Source organism: Aquarana catesbeiana, linkage group LG03 (assembly GCF_042186555.1).
Source record: "Aquarana catesbeiana isolate 2022-GZ linkage group LG03, ASM4218655v1, whole genome shotgun sequence".
NCBI classification, from domain to species: Eukaryota; Metazoa; Chordata; class Amphibia; order Anura; family Ranidae; genus Aquarana; species Aquarana catesbeiana.
Genome location: NC_133326.1, coordinates 125,864,377 through 125,888,470, shown reverse-complemented (window position 1 = coordinate 125,888,470; position 24,094 = coordinate 125,864,377). Strand labels below are relative to the sequence as shown.

General features: G+C 42.4%; 1 protein-coding gene across 1 annotated transcript in view; it reads left to right on the top strand.

Annotated features, from left to right (window-relative positions):
- ALPK3 (alpha kinase 3) overlaps positions 1-24,094 on the top strand; it is a 162,102-nt gene that overhangs the window by 107,898 nt on the left and 30,110 nt on the right. Inside the window, exon 5 of the mRNA XM_073619180.1 lies at positions 76-1,540. Coding sequence (XP_073475281.1) covers positions 76-1,540 — 1,465 coding nt within the window. The remainder of the gene's footprint in view (positions 1-75; positions 1,541-24,094) is intronic.

Sequence of the window (24,094 nt, the reverse complement as noted above, 5' to 3'; positions counted from 1 at the left end):
TAATGCAGTTTTATTGGCCTAAATGTGTGCTCCATTTATTGCTTAATTCTAATCAAAGGGAAATATATGTTTTAGGTGCAGTGAAGAAGATGCAGCAATTTATCAAGCATCAGCAAGAAATAACAAAGGCATTGTTTCCTGTTCTGGAGTACTGGAAGTTGGAACAATGACTGAATACAAAATCCATCAAAGATGGTTTGCAAAACTCAAGAGAAAAGCAGAAGCCAAAATGCGCGAGATTGAGCAAAGTAGGAGGAGAGTTAAGGAGAACTTTGAGGAGGGTGAAAGACTTAGGGCTTTGAGTCCTGAAAGGATTCAAAGAAAACGGAGGTTCTCATCTGAAAAGAAAGAAGATGACTTAGCTTCATCAGAAGATAAAGAGGAATTAATTAAGGTTCATATTCCCAATCCAAACTCAAGGCTACAAGAGGAATTTCCAAAGACAGCAGAGCAACCACAAACTGTAGTCAATGGCTTTGCTGAAATTGACTCTAAACCAAAAGAAGAGGTAACCACCAATGGATATACTCTACCTGAAAATATTGAAGAAAACGGTAAAGGATTCCTTGCTTATGTCTATGAAACAGTAGAAGTTATAACAAAAAAACAAGCATCAAAAGAGTCCTATGCAAAAAAGAAGAAAAAAGAAGAAGAACCCCCTTTACTTATATCAGACTCCAAAAAAGAAGAAGCGATACAAGGAAGTCCAAAGAAAGTAGAGGGTATAAGTCCTGCTCCAAGAAGGTCTCGATTTGGTAAAGATACTTCTAAATCTTCAGTTGAAGAAAAAATGGAGGTGGTAATATCTCCTGTGACAAAAAATAAAAGGTTTGCACCTTCCACTGCCCCTAATAAAACTGAAAAATCTGTAGTAGCAAAACATACCATGAAATTAAAAGATGGTGTTGTGCCCCATAGCAGAGCAGAAGAATCCTCCATTCCAAAACCAGTTAATGTGCAAACTTCGGGAGACATCATGTTTTCCTTAAAGGAAATGTATTTTGACGACTTACCACAATATACAAAAGAAGAAAAGAGTCCACCAGCACTCTTAAGAGACCAGAAAACAAAGGGAGACATGCAAGCTCCCAGTGTAACTCATGCAAAACCATCAACTGAAGGACAAATCAAAGAAACACCAAAAGCTGCCCCAAGACGTTCAAAAGAACAAAGGGAATTATCTGTTGGACGCAAAACTTCACCAATAACAAGTAGAAAATCTGAAGCTCCTGTACCTGGGCAAGTCTCAAGTCAAAGTCAGACACTGTTAGCGGTTAAGCCCAAATCTGAACTGCTAAAGCTAGCTGTTGCAGAAAGAAATACTGATTCTTCTGTCTCAGTCCCAGTAAGTAATATCATTGAGCAAAAAGAAAAAGAAGTAAAATCAACAGACCAGGTTCTGCCAGTAAAGGGACCTGATAAGGTATCCTCTGATGTAAAATCAGCACATGGTAGCAAGAATACATTTACAAATATTGAGAAACCACATGAGGATCAACCATTACAGAACAACAAGATATCCTCACTTGATCCTATTGAAGTAAGTTTATTATCTTGTTTACTTGTTTCATACAAAAAAATTTTCCATCCTGCCTAAGATGCTTTGGAACGTACCTAAGTATAGCCAAGATGCTCATATGTTTGGAAAGAGAATTACAACTGATATCTTTACTATGTTCCTGACAGCACTGTTCAAAGCCGCTTGTTCCTCTTTTGTGCATAACTTATGGCTCAGTTGTCACGTAAGATCTGGAAATCACATGGTGCACTGATGTAACTGTGATGTAAAATAGATTATTCTTCACATGCAACTGTTTGCAAATATTACATAGTTTTCATGATTAATCATGATGTTGTACAAGTGAAATAATAAGTACCTAAGGGCAGTGACAAGGACTGACATTTCAAATTCATGCAGTGAGATGTATGATCATACTATACATTTGCTGGTGCAATATCTTTTTTCTTCCTTTAAGCAACCCTATTTCAGTGTAAAAAAAAACGAAATCACCCTTACCCTGTTAGAAGAAGACTTTTTAAACTTACTTTATTGACAGGCAGTGTGTTGAACTTTGCTCAGTTAAAGAGCCACAAGCGCTACTGGTATTCAACACTACTGGGTGCTGCCTGGTGCCCTGCTAGGCACTGTGGTTCTTTCCACCAGCTGCAATGCCACTACAGAACACAGTAATGACATTGTGGCTGGCAGAAGGAACCACAGTGCTCAGCAGTGTATCCAACTCATTTTCAAGTGTTGGATACCAGCAGCACTATAGCTCTTCAAGAGAGTAAAGAATTAACAAACAGATAGGCAAAACGGTATGTATTAAATATTTTGATTTACAAGATGCGATTAGGATGAGGTTGCTGTAGGCAGAGAAACAGTTTTCCTTTCTTTTCCATCTAAAACTTATACTACCTACTAGTAAATACTGTATTCTATTTTATTTTTTAGGTATGACATTCATAATAAAAGTGGGAGTAAACTCCCATGTATGAAGTTTACCTATAGGTATAGCCTATAAGGCTTACTCATAGGTACAGTAAATATCTCCTAAATGTGCAGAGTTTAGGAGATATTTACTTTAGATGCAGCCAGTGACATCACCGGCAGATGCGCTCTGAAGAAACAGCATACCTGTCCCGTTCCTTCAGAGCTGTGTCGTAAACAGCAACTCCCACGCGCATGCCGGCTCGGCCATTAATTTTGCTGAAGCCAGCGGACCTGGAAAGAAGACTGGATGAAGATGTTAGCGCCTTCAGCAGTGACAGTGCGCTGTTGGAGGGCTTTGTTTTCCGGTAAGTCTGTCATAATGTGCTAGTATGCAATGCAAGGCATTCCGATACTGCAGGAGGAAGATGGAGAGAATGATTGTTCTATATGCAGCCGCCCTCACTGCTCCTCCTATCCAGGTTACAGGGGGTTGGCGGAGAGCACGGGGCTGCACTGATGTTTTCTGTTATCCGGATTCAAGTTGTTAGCAGCAGGTGTCTGCTCTGGCTCCTCCCCCTTCGTAGTCACGCCCCTTGGCACTGATGGCTGACCTATACGGGTGGCCGCAGAAGGCCGAAGGCTTCTCATCTAGCTCCACCCCCTCTATGTTTACGTCCCCCCTGGCGCCGATGGACTGAGTTTACCTTGCAGCCGGGCGGTCGCGGAGAGGCTGCATGAGCAGTGTGGGCTCAAAGAGCCTTGTGCCCCGCGAGGACTTGCAGCCTGGCGGCCCCGGTGGCCGCGGCCCACCGGGCAAGTGCCCGGTTTGCCTTATGGCCAATCCGGGCCTGGAGACAGCTACAGACTAGTGTTTGGTGAACGGTTCGAGCCCAGCAAAAGTTTGGCCCGAACATCGCCTATTCGGTGAACACCTGAATTTGCGGGGCACTAGGTGGGATGTTTGCCCACCGAGCGCCCCACAATACACTGCATGCTTCACAGTGCATTCTAGGGCCCTAATCGGATGAAGCCTTGCACCTGACCGCTGGTCAGGTGCAAGGCTTTGCCACTTAGGGCACAGAGCACTGTCAGAGCCATGATTGGACAAAGTGATGATGACTTTCTCCAATCATGGCTCAATGCTCATAGTCCCACCCCACACTATAAAAGGTTCCTTCCCATAGGAAGCTTTTGCATTGTGTTGGAGAGGAGATAGATAGAGCAGGGCTCAGTTTGCTACTAGCAAGTTAGTGTGGGACTCTGAGTGTAGTGTGTTAGTGTAGTGCAGTGTTTAACTAAGCATTACATAACATTTAGTGATGCATACCCTTTTTTTTTTTTGGTTGACGTGTTTTTTTTTTATGTTTTTTTTTTTGTCTTTGTACCTGCCCCTTTTTTTTTTAAATTGTCATCCGCAGTTTTTCTGACTTTTGACGCTGGTGTTACCCCTTTTTTATTTTTTTAAAGTTGTTTACATTTCTGTCAGCGTCAGTCCTCAATTTAAAGCGCACCAAACACCACTTTTCATAAAAATAAATTGCATCCAATCACACATTTCCCAGTTTCTATTAAATTTGAGTAATATGCCCCCCATCATGTCTGGGAGGCCAACAAGGAGAGTTATGCCGTGTACACACGGGTGGACTTTTCAGCATCAAACGTCCGACAGTCTTTCCGACGGACTTTCGACGGAGTTACGACGGAATTGCAAACGACCGGACTTGGACACACACAAACGGACTAAAGTTCGTTCAAAAGTCCGTTCCTTTAAAAAGTGATGACCTACGAAGGGACTAGAATAAGGAAGTTCATAGCCAGTAGCCAATAGCTTGGACACACATGAACGGACTAAAGTCCGTTCGAAAGTCCATTCCTTTAAAAAGTGATGACATACGAAGGGACTAGAATAAGGAAGTTCATAGCCAGTAGCCAATAGCTGCCCTAGCGTCCTTTTTTGTCCATCGGACTAGCATACAGACGAACGGATTTTTCAATCGGACTTGAGTCCGTCGGAAAGATTTGAAACATGTTCTAAATCTTAAGTCCGTCTGATTTTCGACAGAAAAAGTCCGCTGAAGGTCCGATGAAGCCCACACGCGATCGGATTGTCCGCCGGATTCGTTCCGTCGGACCAGTCTGGTCGAAAAGTCCGTCCGTGTGTACACGGCATTAGACATTCCCATGCCACTATGAGGGGGCCAGCAGCATCTGTGTCCACAGGCAAAGGTAGGCATGGTCCATCCTCAGTCAGGGCACATTTGTCTCTGTTTAGTGATGCTGCCCATGCTATCCAGCCACAGCATGCAGAGGAGGTGGTGGACTGGCTTACTAAACCATACTCATCCTCCTCGTCCTCTATGACCCAAGCTGACATTAGTGTGCAGTCCACTGCAGCTGCCAGAGTGGCTTATTCTGCCTCCTTGTCCACAGCTACTCCTGTCAAAGTCCCAGCATCATGCATGGGGGAGTCAGCTGAATTATTTGAGCACAGCATCAGCCTCTTGCTTCTTGAGGATGCACAGACATTATTGATTCTGATATTGGTTCTGAGGTAGATGAAGGGAGTAACTTCAGCCTACAAAGAGGGGAGAACACTGATAAACAACAAATTGGCACTCATGTTTGCCCAGCCGCAGCTTATTGTGAAGTTGGCTCCAGTGATGATGAGGATGGAGGGGATAATGAAGATGAGGTCACTGACGTGACTTGGGTGCTGGATAGAGCAAAGGAGGAAAGTGAGGGGGAGGCACAGCCCAAACGAGGCACGATGTCCTTCAGAGGCAGTCATCATGGAAGAGTAGAGAGCAGTCACCCTATTACATCAGATTGTGGAGCTGTTATCTTCCAGCCCACTTCCCACAGCTCAGCTGTGTGGGCCTTTTTTTAGTACATGCGCAGCCGATCACACTGTTGCAATTTGCAATCTCTATGAACTAAAAAAATGATTCACCAAATATTCGCCCCAAGTGAACTCAATTTAGCAGCGCTAAAATAATCCCTAACCTTAAAGGGTCATAAAGTGAAGAATTATTAAATCAAACAAATATTAATAATATCACACTTCCCCATTAATGTGCATAACGTGATAGAATCAAAAAATCACAGAAAATAGTGCACAAACCACTAAAGTGAATAGTATATCTGTGCATACAAAAATATGATGTATAAACATTAAATAATAAGCTGTGTGAATCGATATAAATCAATCCACAAAAATATAAATATAAAAGTATGTGTCCACAAACAAGCCAAGAAATAAATAATCCAAAAAATTCCGTGACGTGATGTAGTGTAGATCTTCCACTTAATAGAATCTTCCACCGCACCTCTGTGACTGTGAATCCACTCCCCTTAGGTAAATAAACTCACCAGCTCCTTTTGCCCACACTCTCGTGTCAGGGCCACCAAGCTTTTATCCCACACAATAAGGGGAAATATATGATCTCCTATGGTACACCTTTACATATCCAGAGTATGATGACAAAGAGCTCTCTCCGCATGAAAAAAAGAGAATAATCCAATAGTGCAATAACGTATTGATATTTATTTTAAAAATAGCAAAAACCTTCAACCATTAAACTCACATCTTTAAAAATCACTGCAAGCTCAGAATTAGCACAACACAGCAAACTGTCACGGCATCAACTCAATTCAGTAAACCAGTGTATGGTGGTCGCGGCGGACCCAGGTACTGCGCTTATATGAGGGAGTGCGGAAGTTGATCCTATCTACATCAGGGATCGGGTGAGACGGGTGCTTTGTAAGCGCAGTGAGTTTAATAGTTTAATGGTTGAAGGTTTTTGCTATTTTTAAAATAAATATCAATACGTTATTGCACTATTGGATTATTCTCTTTTTTTCATGCGGAGAGAGCTCTTTGTCATCATACTCTGGATCATAGGTGTGCGCAGCCTATTGCATTAGGGTGTGCACCCTTAGGCTCAAACACACATGCGTGTGCAGGTGTCCACATATATATGACCCCGGCACATTGATCTCCCTGCCGGAACAGTGAAAGAAAAGAGCATAAACACTTCTCTTATGGCAGAGCCGGTAAGAGGGAGATCTTTCCCCTGTTTCTGCTGCTACACAGAGCGCTAACACAAATGTACACGGGGTGATTAGGGTGTGCCTGGGCACACCCGGCACACCCTGTGCGCACGCCTATGCTCTGGATATGTAAAGGTGTACCATAGGAGATCATATATTTCCCCTTATTGTGTGGGATAAAAGCTTGGTGGCCCTGACACGAGAGTGTGGGCAAAAGGAGCTGGTGAGTTTATTTACCTAAGGGGAGTGGATTCACAGTCACAGAGGTGCGGTGGAAGATTCTATTAAGTGGAAGATCTACACTACATCACGTCACGGAATTTTTTGGATTATTTATTTCTTGGCTTGTTTGTGGACACATACTTTTATATTTATATTTTTGTGGATTGATTTATATCGATTCACACAGCTTATTATTTAATGTTTATACATCATATTTTTGTATGCACAGATATACTTCTCACTTTAGTGGTTTGTGCACTATTTTCTGTGATTTTTTGATTCTATCACGTTATGCACATTAATGGGGAAGTGTGATATTATTAATATTTGTTTGATTTAATAATTCTTCACTTTATGACCCTTTAAGGTTAGGGATTATTTTAGCGCTGCTAAATTGAGTTCACTTGGGGCGAATATTTGGTGAATCATTTTTTTAGTTCATGTTTGTTATTATTTAAGCAGCAGCTCAGACTCTACTTTCTTTCCATTAGCGCAGCGTTTTTGGGTGTATGAGTGGGCGGATTTTTGTACACCTGATATTTTACAATTTGCAATCTCTGCCCGAAGCAGATCAAGCGGGGAAAAAATATCAGCCATTTGGAAACCATGTCCCTGACAAGGCATTTAACCTTCCACCACAAGCCCATTGGCAAGAGCACCTGAAAGTCACACACAAGGGACTCAATTCTTCTCCTCCTCATTCCTTACCTTTTATGTCTACCTATATCTCATGACCACTTAGCAGCCTTCACTGACAGGGATGATGGTATAGCAAAGGGTATCACAGGTCCTTGCAACACGTCTGCCAGCAGCACACCATCAGCTGTAGAGTATAGCAGGTAAATTTCTCTGACCCAGTTGTTGCAGCGAAAAAAAAAATTACACACCCTGCCACCCACATGCCCAGCTTGTCCAAATTGCTGGCTTTACAACTCCTGCCTTTCCGTCTGGTGGATTCTGCCCCCTTCAGTGAATTTGCAGAATGTGCTGCACCACAATGGCAGGTTCACAGTTGCTATTTCTTTGCATGTAAGGCCATTCAAGCTCTGTACCATCACATGGAAGGCAATGTTTTGGCATCGTTGGGCAAGGCAGTCAGCCGCAAGGTCCACATTACTGCTGAAACGTGGTCGAGCAAGCATAGTCAGGGACGATATATTGTTCACAGTATACTGGGTAACTCTGCTTGCAACTAGGAAGGATGCAGGACAGGGCTCAGTGCTGGAGCTTGTTTTGCTGCCAAGTCTCCATATAGCTGGTGGTGATGATGCGAGATCTGTCAGCTCCACCCCCTCATCCTCTACTGGATTGTCCTATGAACCACCAGTACTTCCTAAGCGTTCAAGGGGCCATTCAACAAGTCAGACAAAAAGATGACATGCAGTGCTTCAACTGTTCTGTCTAGGGGACAGGAGCCACACAGGAGCAGATATTCTTTCAACTCTGCAGGGTCAGGCCTAGAGGTGGTTCATGCCATGGAAGCTTGAACCAGGAATGGTGGTGTGAGATAATGGTACTAATCTTCTGTCCGTCCTTCGAAAGGGAAAGTTGACACTTGTGCCATGCCTGGCACATGTCCTCAATTTGGTGGTGCAGCATTTCTTAAACAGATACCCAGGTTTGCAAGATCTTCTAAAGCAGGCCAGAAAAGTCCATAGCCAATTCAGGTAGTCATACACAGCCTGTGTTCGGTTGGCTGAAATTCAGCGGGATTTCCACCTGCCTGTAAACTGCCTGATTTGAGACATGCCCACCAGGTGGAATTCAAATTTGGCAATGCTGCAACGGCTGCACATGCAGCAGAGGGCCACCAACAAGTACCCGTGTGAGTATGGCACAAGGACAGGCTTAGGGCACCTCAGATTTTTTCCCCCACTCTAATGGCTGCTGATAAAGGATGCATGCACTGTACTGTCACCATTTGAAGAGGCAACAAGGATGGTGAGCTGTGACAATGCATTCATCAGTGACACAGTCCCACTTATGTTTCTGCTGGAGCATACTCTGCGTGGCATTATAGACAGGGCACTCGAGGCAGAGCAGCGGGAGCAAGAGGAGGACTTAATTTCCTCTCGAAGCCCGCTTTATGCAGACACCATTCTTGCAACGCCACAGAACACACAAGAGGAGAGGGAGGAGAAGGAGGAGGAAGAGGAAGAGGAGGAGGATTCTGGCAGTCTTGGAGGCATAGAGGCACAGGAAGACATATGTCAAACCTTAAGAGATGGTTTTCAGTCCCCAGAAACCTTTGGAGTAGTACGTGGCTGGGAGGAGGCAGTTCCAGATACTGTAATCCTCAGTGACCCCTGAGGACTCTGCTTCTCATGCCTCCGCAAACTTGCGGTGCATGGCCTCCCTTATTCTTCAAAACCATTAGAAAGGACTCGAGAATTTGTGGCATCGAGGATAAGGATAATTATTGATTGGCAACCCTCCTTGACCACCATTTTAAGGGGAAAGTCTTGGAACTTATCCTGCCCTCCCAGGGGGCACACAGGATGAAATATCTTGAGTGCAACTTAAAGAGGAGTTTATGTAACGCCTTTCCAGACTCTGGTAGGTTACAGTCTCATGGAAAAGCTAGTTTTGAGGCTTCTGTTGATCAAAAGAGAAGCCGTGAAGAAGGGGGCTGCCTCAGTGATGCATTTTAAAAAATGTTTAGTCCTCTGCGCCCAAGGCTGTCAGCTTCAATATCCCATTGGCAGTGTCTGCATCATATGGTGAAAGATTTTCAAGGGGCGAAAACAGACATGGAGAGTTTTCCAGTAGACGATCCACTGGGTTTCTGAGTCATGAGAATAGACCACTGACCAGAACAAAAACTCAGGAAAAAAAAAACGGTGTGCCCCACCCCCCCCCCAACCATACCAGGCTCTTCTGGTCTGGTAAGGATTTTAAGGGTAACCCCATGCCAAAATAAACAAAACATGAGACCCCCCCAAAATCCATACCAGATCATTATCCGAGCATGCAGCCCAATAGGCCAGGATAGGGGGTGTGAGCACCCCATTTTCCTCCTGAACCATTCCAGGCCACATGCCCTCAAAATGGGGGGTGCTTTGGGGCAGGGGTGCTCCTTCCCCAAAGCACCTTGTCCCCATGTTGATGAGGACAAGAACCTCTTCCCCACAACTCTGGCTGGTGGTTGTGGGGGTTTGCGAGCGGAGGCTTATTCACAAAAAAGGATAGTGTAAACTAAGACAGGAGCCAGTTTTTGACAAGTCCTTTATTAAAAAAAGAATCTTTAAAAATGATCCTTTGTCAATCACAATGAACATCACTCAGCCCCTTATGATGTCATCAACCGGGCCTGCTGGGTCAATCATGTCATAAGTTAGTGGGGTCACCCATATGACGTCATCTCCAATACTTATTCACATGGGGGGCGGGATCTGGGGGCCCCCACAACCCAGGCCCTTGTTTTCATTAACATGGGGACAAGGTGCTTTGGGGGGGAGCCCCCTTGCCCCAAAGCACCCCCGCCATGTTGAGGGCATGTGGCCTTGTATGGTTCAGGGGGGGGGGGCGTTCACTCGTCATCCCCCCCTTTCCTGACCTGCCGGGCTGCATGCTCAGATAAGGGTCTGATATGGATTTTGGGGGGAACTCACGTTTTTTTTTTTTTAAATGTTGTTGTGGGGTTTCCCTTAAAATCAATACTGGACCCGAAGGGCCTATTATGGATTTGGGGGGACCCCACCCCATTTTTAAAAACGTTTACATTCCGGCAATTCTTTTGTTTACTATCTGCTGTCAGTAGAAAACCCCACTGACAGCAGATGAGTAATGGTTGTTAACCTCCCTGGCGGTATGATTATTTCAGATTTTAGGTGCTGAAAGCGGTACAATTATTTTGCATGGAAATTTGGCGTTTTATATTGTAGGCCTGTAATTCTTAGGAATAATTCACTTAAATCTGTCCAAACCAGAGTCTAGTAGACATCCTGGGTATGATAAAGTTTGAAAAATGAAATCATAAATTATAACATAATAAATAACTATAAATAATTATACCAAATAATAATATGATAATAATAAAAATTATTCAATAATGTAATCAAATCAAAAACACTGAAATTTGCTCAGTTGCAGAATTGTCACTGTCATTACTTTTCAGTGTTTGATGACGGATCTCCCCACAAATCACTATCGCTCAATTCTGCAAGTGATTCTAATTTATTATCGCTGTTTTCTAGCTGGTCTAAAACCACTTTTGATGTCAAGGGATGGTTTTGGTTGCTATGGACAATCTCCAGTTTCCAGGCAGAAAGAACAGTTTTTATAATATAAAACTGCATGCAGGACACTGGGCAGACCACTAGGGACAAAGGTATCTATACTGTATCTATACTGTGTGTTTTACTTTTTGAATTTGGCGCTGAACTCCGTCCCCGCGTGTCGCAACGCTCGCAGGGAACGGAGCTCTGCACTGTGAATCGAGCGAGACACGGCGGCTCGCAGATCACAGCGGGGAGACATCGCAGGATCCAGGGGACAAGGTAAGTAAACTCTACAAGGATCCTGTGATGCGATCCCGAGTCTGGCTCGGGGTTACCGCTTTTGGTATTGAAAATCCACCCCGAGCCAGACTCGGGAATACTGCTAGGGGGGTTAAGCATGCGGCGGCCACCCGTTCCTTAACAACTATGACAGTTACTGGTTGTTAAGAACGCCGGCAGCCTCCTCCTGCTTAACAACCAGTTAAATTCAAACATGTTCCCTAAATATCGCTTGCTTGGACCACTACCTAATTACTGCATTTATTTATTTATTTATTTCCTTTTGTGAATTGACTTTAACACTGTTTTATGGGGTATTTACCTAGCGTTTTTGCTATATACCACATAAAACAATAGTGAATTGGCATTTTCAGGGTCTTATGCGGCGTTTGGGAAAAACACCTAAATACCTCATGCGATCTGCTTTTGTGAATGGAGCCCAATATTTTCTGTCCCTGGGCTCCTACTCCTTGACTTTTCTATCAAGATCAATAACACAGCTATCAGCCCCTCACCTCTTGCCAGGGACTCCTGGACTCTGATCTATTGTTTCAGTCCAAAATCCAATCACTGACCAAACTTTGCCATCTTCACCTCCATAACAATTCCAAAATGCATCCCTTCTAAACCAATGACACCACCAAGCTACTAGTTTGTTTCCTTATTATCTCTTGCCTTGACTATGGCAAATGCTTTCCCATTAGCTTACCTCTAAACGGGCTATCCCCTTTTCAGTCTATCAGGAATACTGCTGAAACGAGGAGGAGAACAACCAGAAACAAACAATGGTAGAAGCTTGCATATGGCAAGCAAATTCCCTAATGCATGTGTAGACATCAAAATGGCTTTCCAGCATCACCTGGATGCCTGTTTAATTGAGGTATCTACCTCTTGCTAACCCCAGAGGAAGCAGGTCTGGTGACTTGAAAAAGGCGTTGAATCATCCCCTTATCAATCAAGATAAGAAAATGGAAATGTTTAATACATGTGTGTAAACAATACGTTTATATATAAGGGATGTTTAGGAGAGGTATACGTTATCAAATGTTCACAATCACTGTAAATAGCAATAATTGTCATTTTAGGGAGTATGCATTTTTTTTGTTATTAAAACTTTCGATTCATTAATAAAATATTGATGAAATTTAAAATTACGGTGATTAGATTTATATGTCTGGTACCTCAAAAGTCCCAATTTTCCGATTAGGTTTTTGTATCTCTCTGTAAATTACATTTTTTTAACCTTGCTTTATACAATCAGCTAATACACAGCACTGTTTCTCAGTTGGAAACATTTTTACATAATTTAATTCCTGGTCATTAATATCAGTTTAAAGAGTTCAGAAATGTGTCAGATGACCTCTGAAACACCAATAGATGAAGAGGCGTATATATACACAAGACACCAAGAGAAATGTAAGTGTTTTTTTTTCCTAGGGAAGAGGAATTACAATAATACACCACCGCAACAAATTAGAATACGGATTTATTATATCTACAGTGCATTACAAAAGTATTCACCCCCCTTGGCATTTTTTGTGTTTTGTTGCCTCACAACCTGGAATTAACATGGATTGTTTGAGCATTTGCATCATTTAATTTACAGAACATGCCCACAACTTTGAAGATGTTTTTTTTTTTTTTTTTTTTTTTTTACTGTGAAGCAAACAACTAATAGGACAAAATAACAGAAGAAGTTAATGTGCATAACTATTCACCCCCCTAAAGTCAATACTTTGTAGAGCCATCTTTTGCGGCTATCACAGCTCCAAGTCACTTTGGATAAGTCTCTATGAGCTTGCCACATCTTACCACTGGGATTTTTGCCCATTCCTCATCGCAAAACTGCTCCAGCTCCTTCAAGTTGGATGGTTTGCGCTTGTGAACAGCAATCTTTATGTCTGACCACAGATTTTCTATTGGATTGAGGTCTGGGCTTTGACTAGGCCATTCCAACTCATTTACATGTTTCCCCTTAAACCACTCAAGTGTTGCTTTAGCAGTGTGTTTGGGGTCATTGTCCTGCTGGAAGGTGAACCTCCGTCCTAGCCTCAAATCACACACAGAGTGGTACAGGTTTTGCTCAAGAATATTCCTGTATTTAGCACCATCCATCTTTCCCTCAACTCTGACCAGTTTCCCAGTCCTGACTGCTGAAAAGCATCCCCACAGCATGATGCTGCCATCACCATGTTTCATTGTGGGGATGGTGTTCTTTGGGTGATGTGATGTGTTGGGTTTGCGCCAGACATAGCGTTTTCTTTGATGGCCAAAAAGTTCACTTTTAGTCTCATCAGACCAAAGCACCTTCCTCCATACATTTAAGGGGTCTCCCACATGCATTTTCGCAAACTCAAAACGTGCCATTTTATTATTTGCTGAAAGTAATGGCTTTCTTCTGGCCACTCTGCCATAAAGCCAAACTCTATGGAGCGTACAGCTTATTGTCGTCCTATGTACAGATACTCCAGTCTCTGCTGTAGAACTCTGCATCTCCTCCAGGGTTACCTTAGGTCTCTGTGCTGCCTCTCTGATTAATACCCTCCTTGCCCAATCTGTGCGTTTTGGTGTGCGGCCGTCTCTTGGCAGGTTTGCTGTTGTGCGATGTTCTTTCCATTTGGTTATGATAGATTTGATGGTGCTCCTAGGGATCATCAAAGATTTGAATATTTTTTTTTAAAACCTAACCCTGACTTGTACTTCTCAACAACATTGTCCCTTACTTGTTTGGAGAGTTCCTTGGGCTTCATGGCGGTGTTTGCTTAGTGGCGCCGCTTGCATAGGTGTTGCAGCCTCTGGGGCCTTTCAAAAAGGTGTGTATATGTAATGACAGATTATGTGACACTTAGATTGCACACAGGTGGACATAATTTCACTAATTATGTGACTTCTGATGGTAATTGGTTGCACCAGAGCTTTTTACGGGCTTCAGAACAAAGGGGGTGAATACATATGCACATTCCAATTATCATTTTTTTATTTCTGAAACATTGTTTTATGTATATATTTTTCAAATTTTACTTCACCAACTTAGACTATTGTGTTCTGATCCATCACATATAATTCAGATTGAAAAAACATTGAACTAAAGGCTGTAGTGTAACAAAATAGGTAAAATGCCAAGGGGGCGAATACTTTTGCAATGCACTGTATATTTTTCATGCCATTCAGCAGTTTGCTTGCTTTATCTCTCATAAAGTATCAATTTGAATAATAATATACTAATTGTAAATGTTTTGCCTCTTTGTCAGACAAATATTCAGTCCAAACAACCATTCTTAGTTTAATTTCTGTTTTTCGTATTGTACTGTCTGCTTTAGGCATTTATTATTATTATTATTACTATACAGCATTTATATAGTGCCAATAGTTTGCACACAGATGTTCTATCAAGCTATTATGTCTGTTAACCTCAAAACCTTGAAATCCCATGCTATACTCCAGGGTATTCAAAACATCTTGATTTATTATGTTGAACATAGTAGTAGAGGTAGTAAGAGAAAGAAAATATTTCAATATAAAGATTCATTAGTGTGGTTCATCTTAATTCTTAAACTAGTTTCTGCAGTCTGTATGGCAAAGATTAGCATTTCACCTCTATGCTGACAGATATGACAAGCCTGTAGGTTAGGTCCCCAAAATACTTCTACATGCCAAACATTAAAAGTCATGTAAGTGGACTCTGTCCATCTCTTGGAGTGATCGCTAGGCTCATACCAGATCAAACAGAAATGCATTTGAAATAGAGCAGGTGGTACCGTGCTTCATCTTTTACTTTCTGCTGCCCTGGTTTTCCTTGTGTCCTCCAACACTTTCCATAAACATGTCCAAGGTCAAGTAGATATAGTGTCTCATGTTTGTATGGGACACCTATAAATTATATGTCAGGCTACTTTTGGGGTAGGAGCTCCTTGCGTGCAATTCAAAACTTCAGCCTGACCCTATTTTGTGTGTTAATAAGAACTCTTTGCAACTTTCCATCGCCCTAAAAAATCCAGACATGCACATTTTCAATGCAAATCCAGACATGCAAAGTTTTTAAGATTAGAGCAAATTTACACATTCTGCTATAACCCCCTGAAAGGGGCCGGACACATGGATAGGTGGTGGCGGCAGCAATGGCAGGGGAGGCGGTGCCTATGCACCCTTAATGGATGGACGCCCCTGGGTCAGAGTGAGGTCAATTGCTATCACATGCACCTGTTAACCGTTTGCCGACCAGCCACCGTCATTATACTGCAGCAGGTTGGCACAATCCCGCGAGCCATCATAGCTATATGTTGGCTCCTTTAAGCGGGATACCAGGCACTGCAGGGTGCCGATGCTCGTGGTCAATGTCCACAAGCAATCGCGGGCACGAGAGGCAGAACAGGGACATGTGTGTGTGAACACACAAATCCCTGTTCTGTTCTGTGGGGAGAGACAGATCCTGAGTTCCTAATAGCTAGGAACCACGATCTGTCACCCCCTCCAGTCAGTCCCCTCCCCCTACAGTTAGAACACACAGTCAGGGAACACAGTTAACCCCTTGATCGCCCCCTAGTGTTAACAGCTTCCCTGTCAGTGACATTTATACAGTAATCAGTGCATTTTTATAGCACTGATCGTTGTATAACTTTCAATCGTCCCAAAAATGTGTCCCATGTGTCTGCCATAATGTCACAGTCATGATAAATTACTAGCCGCCATTACTAGTAAAAAAAATAATAATAAAAAAAAATGCCATAAATCTATCCCCTAATTTGTAGACACTATAAATTTTGCGCAAACCAATCAATATACGTTTATTGCGATTTTTATTACCAAAAATATGTAGAGGAATACATATCGGCCTAAACTGAGAAAAAAAATAGCTTTTTTTAAAAAAAATTGGAGATATTTATTATAGCAAAAAGTACAAAATATTGTGTTTTTTTCAAAATTGTCGCTCTTTTTATGTTTATAGTGCAAAAAATATAAACCGCAGAGATGATCAAATACCTCCAAAGAAAGCTCAATTTTGTTTGGGTACAGCGTCGCACGACCGTGCAATTGTCAGTTAAAGCGACACAGTGGGGAATCGCAAAAAGCGCTCTGGTCATTGAGCGGCCAAATTTTCCGGGGCTGAAGTAGTTAATGAACTCTCAATGACAGAAGAGTCTCGAACTGTAACAAGTTCAAACCTTGTTGATGCAGGACCTAAGCTTGTTATTTTCTTTCACCTGTGGTCAAGTTCACAACTATTATATTGTATACACCAGTAAGGATAGTGTAATCTAATATAAATTGATGTAGCACCATCCTCCAGTTAGGTTGCTAGGTTAAATTTAGTTTTTGGCTTCACTGCAGTCAGTGGAGCACTGATCTATTGTTTTTTTCTAGTGAGGGTTTCCTAACTGGCTGTTTGATTTCTCTTACCTGTTTCTGGAAGAAGCTTCCAGAATATAGGGCAGGGAGAGTCAAATGACCAGCATGCTCCAGACAATCTCTGGAAGGATGCATCCAGAAGGTGGCTTGGGGGGGTAATAAATGCTTGAGAGGCCTGGGTAGATGTGTTCTTCCTCTGCTAGGAGGGTTCCAGTTCTCCTAGGGGTGCTGCCCTTGGAGGCAGCTTCACTGAGGCAAGAAATTGCAGTCTGGGCCTCAGCAGGAGCTGGGCCCAGAACCCGGAGGATAGTACTAATGGATTTTTGCTGGAGGGCACTGCCCTGAAGTCTTGGTCTGGAGAAGGATCTTTTATCTCCCTCACTGAGGATGTACCTATGGATGCTGGATGGCAGACAGCTCCTGGAGCATTGTGAGTAGGAGCTTATTTGGGACTTTAGTGTGTGTCTTACTCATAAGGATTTTCTTCTTAAAAGTTTGTTCTCCCTTTAATTGCTATTGTTATTTTCATGTGAGCCTAAACCCTTGATTTTCACTTGTATATCTTGTATTTTTTTTCTATATGTACCTATTGCACATAAAGACAAACTAGATATAAATAATACAGAGTGTACATATGACACTGCCATTACAGCTCAATATGAGTTTTTTTAAAGAGAGAGCACAGCAGAATGTGCATTACACATTACATTTAGCTTTATTTCCTCCTCTGGAATTTCATGTGTTAATGAAAGATCCACTTCAATGTTTACTTATGCCAGCTAGCAGACAGGGATCAGGACTAATTTTCATATTATACTAGCCAAAACGTTGTCGATTTCATTACAAAAAAGCCTTTTTACAGAACTGAATAGTTCAACCCTTTAGGAGTGGGCCCGTACAGCAAGGAGCTGTGAGTACAGACTGTGTGAGCCAGGAAAGCCCAGAGAGCCTGGAAAAGGTGGGCAAGATGGTCTGAGGGACCAGTGACAAGAGCAGTGATGCTGCTGAAGAAAGAGCCCACTGGTTCTGCATTTTTATTACCTGTTTTGCTGTTTGAAATGGAAATCCCCTGCGTGGACATGTTTTATGAAATTTTAGCTTTCATTTCAATAAAACTGGGCTGGCAAGCCCTAAACTGAAGTGTGCACTGGTATGGCCTCACGTACACAAATGCTGCTACCACTAAGCTAGCGATCCCCCATATCACAACAGACATTTAGCAAAGATTCCTCCAGAGAAGGTGCGGCAAAGTCTAGTTGCAGGGGCCCCAGGGAGATGATTGCAATGTCCTTTCTGGTTCTGAAGAGCCAAATACTGGCTCAGTGGAGATGCGGAGGTCCTCATGCGGCACCTAACCAATCAGGGATTTCGCTTCTTACCGACAAAGCCTTTGGTGTGGTATTGGAACTCTGTGTCAGTCTACCTACTCTGCTTCTCAGTCCCTAACAGTTTCTAATCTGCCATGCAATTGGACCTCTAGCTACCTATGAGCCATCAGATGCTTAACCAGGTTCCATCTGTTGGAGATGGAACAGCATGTACTGTGTACTCTAAACTAAAGTGTAGTGATATACTAACATCTGTGACAAGACCAGACATAGTTGCAACAGTTGGAATACTTTCTAGAAAAGTGTCAGCAGCCTGTGAGTGCAACTGGTATCTAAAGGGAACAATTTGGATGAAGCTATGTCTACCAGCTGTGTCAAATTCAGACTAAATGGGTATGTGGATGCTGAATGGACAGGAGACTGCACAGACTGCAAATGTACAAGTGGTTACGTTTTACTATAGGAGAAAGGAACTATAAGTTGGTCTAGTCAAAAACAAGTGACTGTTGCACTTCAACTGAAGCTGACTACATTACAGCAGCACATGCATCAAGGAACAATGTGGATTCGCCAACTCTTAATGGACATCGGTGTAGACATTGATGTGAAGTAACATCTGCTTGGGGACACTCAAGGCCAATGTTGTATTGACATTCAATTTTGCCTGTCAGAAGAGATGCACTTACAAAGCCATTGTTAAAGGAACATCATAGTCTTCTTCAGAAGAACCTCAATATCATATAGCAAAGCACATGCTGTTGAGAAGGGGTGTTAGAAGTGCAACAACATGTACAATACACTTTGAACTATAGATGGTGGGTAGTGATATACGAGCATCTATGTGTTTATATATGCTTGTATATTTTGGACAGGGAGGATTTTTTTTTTGCTCTGCTCGCTCCTGTAATGCTGTTCTCACACATGTATACTGTTCTCCTTTGTAAGTAAAGATACATTCTATATTCATCAAGACCTCTAAAGCTAGAGCTAAAGCTAGCTAGAGAGTCCCAGGCCAGAAAGAGCAGCAGTTAACTAAGGTAACAGGAGCTGCAGAAAAACTCTATTCAAGAGGTTCCACTAATAATATACTACAAGGTGACCACTACACAAATACAGTAGCACCAGACTAGCTATTTTGTACAGTGCATTGTAGATAATAACAAAAGTATAGATACACTTCTGTCACCAGATTTGATATAACAAAAGAAGCTACAACCATTCAACTATTAGAACACATGAATACTTGCCTAGAAATCTCTGTCTCTGGTCTGGATTAAAAATTGCAGTACCATCTCCTGTATGAATGGCCATGTGGGCCAATTATGTCTCTAATTTCTGGAAACTTTGCATTATAAGATATTATAATCCTCCAGTCAGTATTTCTGACCAAGCTAGCAGGGACAGGAAGTAACTGTCTATAACCAACTAACTTTGGTGTAATTAAAGTGGATGTAAACCCAATGTCATCCTTTCTAAACTACTGCCATAGGGGTTATCTATAAGGATATACATGCCTCCTGCATGTATCTTTACCTGTCAAATGTCTCCCCTCTGTCTGTTATGAGACCCGAAAAACTGCAGATTCTGTCGGTGGGTCTGTTGTCTGGAGCTCGGTGGGTGGAGTCGTGATGTCAGTATACTCCCCGCCCACCTCTACACTCCCCTTGTCAATATGCATTTTCTCCTGTGTATTTCTTACACTGAACTTCTGCTATGATCTCTAACATCCAGTGAAAAGACAGGAAAGTAACCACATGACTTCAGCATGCCAAATCATGCTGAGGTGTGGAACAGCCAATCCTTGCAGAGCTGCTTAAGAAAGGAGTGTGGGTGGGAAATAAAAAATAATGCATGTCTTAGGCTAGTGCACAAGATATGTAAATCACCTGTCACTCACAGCAAGGGGGAGGATTTGACAAAGTTTTTCTCTGTTTGTCAAGTTTTATCTCACTGAACAATAAAAGAGGATTGCTCAGAGCTGGATTAACTCTTTGTGGCAGGACTGGGCTCAAATGATAGGAAATCTTATACTCTACATTATGACATAAAAAAAAAAAAATTCGGGTTTACATCCACTTTAACAAACAACTAGGGAAGCAGCTGAACAAAACCCCATGCTTACAGGCTGTTACAGAGAGTGAATCTTAAAAGGGAAAAGCTACTGCTATGTTCCCTCTTCAGAAAACCCAAAATGTAATTTGTTGTGAATTAGATGATAATAAGTATCAGTTTGAAAAATAATTTAACCTTAGGGGAACAAAAAAAAACTTGGGCCATGTTTTAACCATTTGACTGCCATGACATATACCATATGTTTTTGGGCTACCTAAAAGAGGGACGCTCGTGACATATGGAATACATCCTTGATTGTCAGTGTTACTTTGTCAATCAGTTTCATATATAAAAGTTTTTAAACTTTTTTTTGTAACTGGTAACAGTTACCAAACTACCCATTGTATCTAAAGAACTGTGCTAGTCCATTGTGATAAAGATGCATGTAAGTATATTTAAAATAAACATTTCTAGATCCTTGGCTGGTTGTATATTTAGAAAGTGACTTCATTCTCAGCTGCACAGAATGTTGACACTGATTAGCTATTCCCATGTTTGGATTTGCAAATATTGCCCAACTAAATTCACCTACACTAAAAGCAGTAGGTGATTTCATCATTCTCACTGAAGAAAATAAACAGACACCTCTGTAGTCATTGAAACATGCCCAGAATAGTGTGAGCATGTAAGTCATAAAGGCTACTGTGACCTACACACTCCTGGAATTAGAAGTTGTGACTTGATGTCTATGAGAAGGTAGCCAAGTGATAATGACGTGATGGAAATCTGCAATACAGGCTGTCTACCAGTGATACCCAGAGTTATTGAAATCACTCCATCAGCTTTGTTGCACTTTTCTTTCAGGATGTAACCTCTAACTTTACAACAATCATACCAACTTGCAACATCACCGTCTAAAGCTTGAGGAATCAATCTTCATGTAGTTCATCCACTCTATGGAGCTGCTACATCTTTAATCATTGCTTTAGTTGATCTGGAGAGTACAGTGTTAGATTTTGATTTTCTTGCATGTATGGGACAAAAAAATAAATAAATTTGATGTATGAGTTGCATGCAGCCAGCACAATGGAAGCTACTCATGCAGCTAACAACTCTGCAATCTCCCAATCTGCCTTTCCAAATACATACGTGTTAATAGTGTGCTTGCACACAGTTTCAATGGTGGTCACACTTGCCAGGCCACTGCAGGACATAAGGCTCAGTTCACACTGCTGTGACTGCAAAGTCATGCAACTTGCTTGTGATTTTCTTGCAACTTCCTTGTGACTTGCTTGCGATTTGTTTGTGACTTACTTGAGACTTTTGTGATTTAACATCACAGTCTATGGCAGTCAAATCGCACCAAAGTCAAAGAAAAGCAGTGCAGGAACCTTTTTTGTCGCTGCAACCTAAGTCGCATTGATTAAGATGGCACCCATTGAAATGAAAGTGTTTTGATTTGTCATGCGACTTTGTGTTGCAGTGTAAACAGCGGCTTATAAAGGGCCCCGGGATGGGAGTAATAGGCCCCGGGATCAGTGGGAAGGCCCCTGGCCCTGAGGGAAGAGCCCCAGAACAAGAGAAAAAGGCCCAGAATGGTGCAAAGGGCCTCAGCAGTCAAGGGGGCCCTTCATGGTTTCTTGCACCAGGGCTCAACGTATCTGTGGTCAAAATTTAAAATGATATATTCCTTTCCTTCCTTTAAAGGATAAGTTCTCCTTTGGGAACATGTTACATGTTCCACCCATTTTTAGGGTGCAACATGTAACATGTTCCCACTGATGCAGCTGCTCAGCGATCCCCTCTAAGCTGTTACTTTTTGAAAAGAGTGTTCTATGAATTAATGAACTAAAAGTACTGACATCCTTTGTGGATGTCAGCTTGTAGTTCTCAATTAACTAAAACAGTGTTGTTGAGTGCTGTGGTAGTTTATTGATTCTTCCTGTAAGTGTGAAACTGCCTGCCCGTACACTATATGGGCAGACAGCTTACACTCAAAGTCTGCAGGACACCTGAATGGCACCAGCAATCTGCTGATCACTGATACAATGCTTTCCAGGCTCTTACAAAAAAAATGTTAATGCACATTTTTTACCTGCAAAAAAATTTGCATTTTTTTTTAAATGTGAACTTGTTTTTAAAAAATTTCTAACCTAGCACTATTAATCTGAATGATCTTGAAGTTTGTAAACTTACTTTTTGAAGATCATCACACATCTACTTCCTTAAATTCTGTGACACGAATTTACTATGCCCTGGGTAGGCACTGCTGTGTCACACATTTCACAGAGCCTGCTTTCTGAACTACAGAGGTGCTCAGAGGAAGAGTATTGGAGTCAGTACATAATGACAGCTTCCAGCAAGGTACCATGGGATATGTAGTCCTTAGAAATTGAAAGTAAACAGCTGAGGAGAATTTGCAAAGCATGCAGAGAATCTAGGAAGTTGTAGAAAGAGATGGCCAGCAGACTGGCTGCACTCACAGATAGGGTTGCCATCTTTTCTTCAAGCCAAACCCGAACACTTTAGCGGTGCACAGAATTTTTTATCTTTTTTGTAGTACACACTATGCATATATCCTAATCTAGGGTGGTCCTCACTCCTGCACACAATGCAGAATATCTGTAATGACCTTTAGTATTGGTACCAGTTTACGCAGTAATAGCCCCTAGTATTGGTGCCAGTCGATCTATTAGATGCCTCTAATATTTTTTTTTTTTACATTATCTATAATATGCTCTTTTGGACTCTACCAATTTTTATTATGTTATTACTGTGGAGACACGCAAAAATGAGTCTGGTGTTTTCCATATTTTACCATTTTGATTATATTATGCTGCTATGCCATTATGTTACTTTGCTACTATGTACTATGTTATGGAATTAAAGTTTCCTTGTTTTACTATATTATATTGTATGTATTCTGGTGTTATGCAAGATATATGGTCACAAATATGGTTTATATCCACCAGACATCATCATTAGTATTATTATGTTGTGTTGCCTCCCTGGCTGCATGCTTCACATACAATCCCAAACCTTTTTTCTCATATATCCTTACGCAATAATAGCCCTTAGTATTGGTTCCAGTTTACGCAGTAATGACCTCTAGTATTGGTTCCAGTTTACGCAGTGATGACCCCTAGTATTGGTGCCAGTTTATGTAGTAATGACCACCCAAAACTGGGGTTGATAAACACTTTGACACCCCAAATTCATCCTCCCAGCACAAATTGCCCCTCCCCCTTTTTCTATCACAATTTTCCATCACAACTACCTTTACATCCCCAACCCCCCCTTCCCCATTCCTCCTCCGAGCAAAAATGTACTGCCCACTTCTAGCACAAATATCCCCACTAAATCTTCCAGTGCAAATTGTTTTCTTCCTCTACCACATACCTGCCATTGTCAGCCCCGACAGCCTGGAGCAGTTACTGGTCCTTCCCCATCAGCTCCGCAGTGCTGCACCCTGGGGGAGGACAATCCTTAGTACTGGAGAGGAAGGACAGGTCCTGGCGGAATTTCATTGGCCCTCATATCCCCAGCATTCTTCCCTGGAGAGGAGGACGGGGAGATGGGGACACTGGGTCAGATGTGCTGCTGGGGGTAGAGCATAACTCCAGTCAGGAGAAGTCATGAACACCTGGGGACGTCTTCCATATTTGGGAGCTGGATGGGGTGAGCCCTGGGGAGGAGCCAGGAAGACCTGGGGGCTTTCACCATACTCGGGAGCCAGGGCGGGGGTGCCAGCCACCGGGGGGAGCCCAGGGGAGGAGCAAGGTACACAGAGCAGCCAGGAGGGGGAGAGAGAGCATTCATTCACACACAGGCTAGTGGTGGCCGTGCAGGGGGGGTGCGAGCGAGAGCGCACAGCAGTGAAGCCGCAGCTGACAGGGTGTTATCGCTGCTTTGAAGGATACCCCCCAGTTCTCATATTGGCTCCATTTATCCATCCCCAGGACAGATACCTAAGGGTTGGGACTGGAGGTATGCTCATACTGCTTTGTTCGGGTTTCAGGATAACAGAAACCCGGGCCCAGTGTCAGAACCCGGACTATCCGGGTCATTCCCGTGCAGGTGGCAACCCTACTTACAGCATGAAAAGAGATTTTTCGAGTAAGCTTATAATAGATGATCCAAAATAACTATTGTTTGCACTGTTT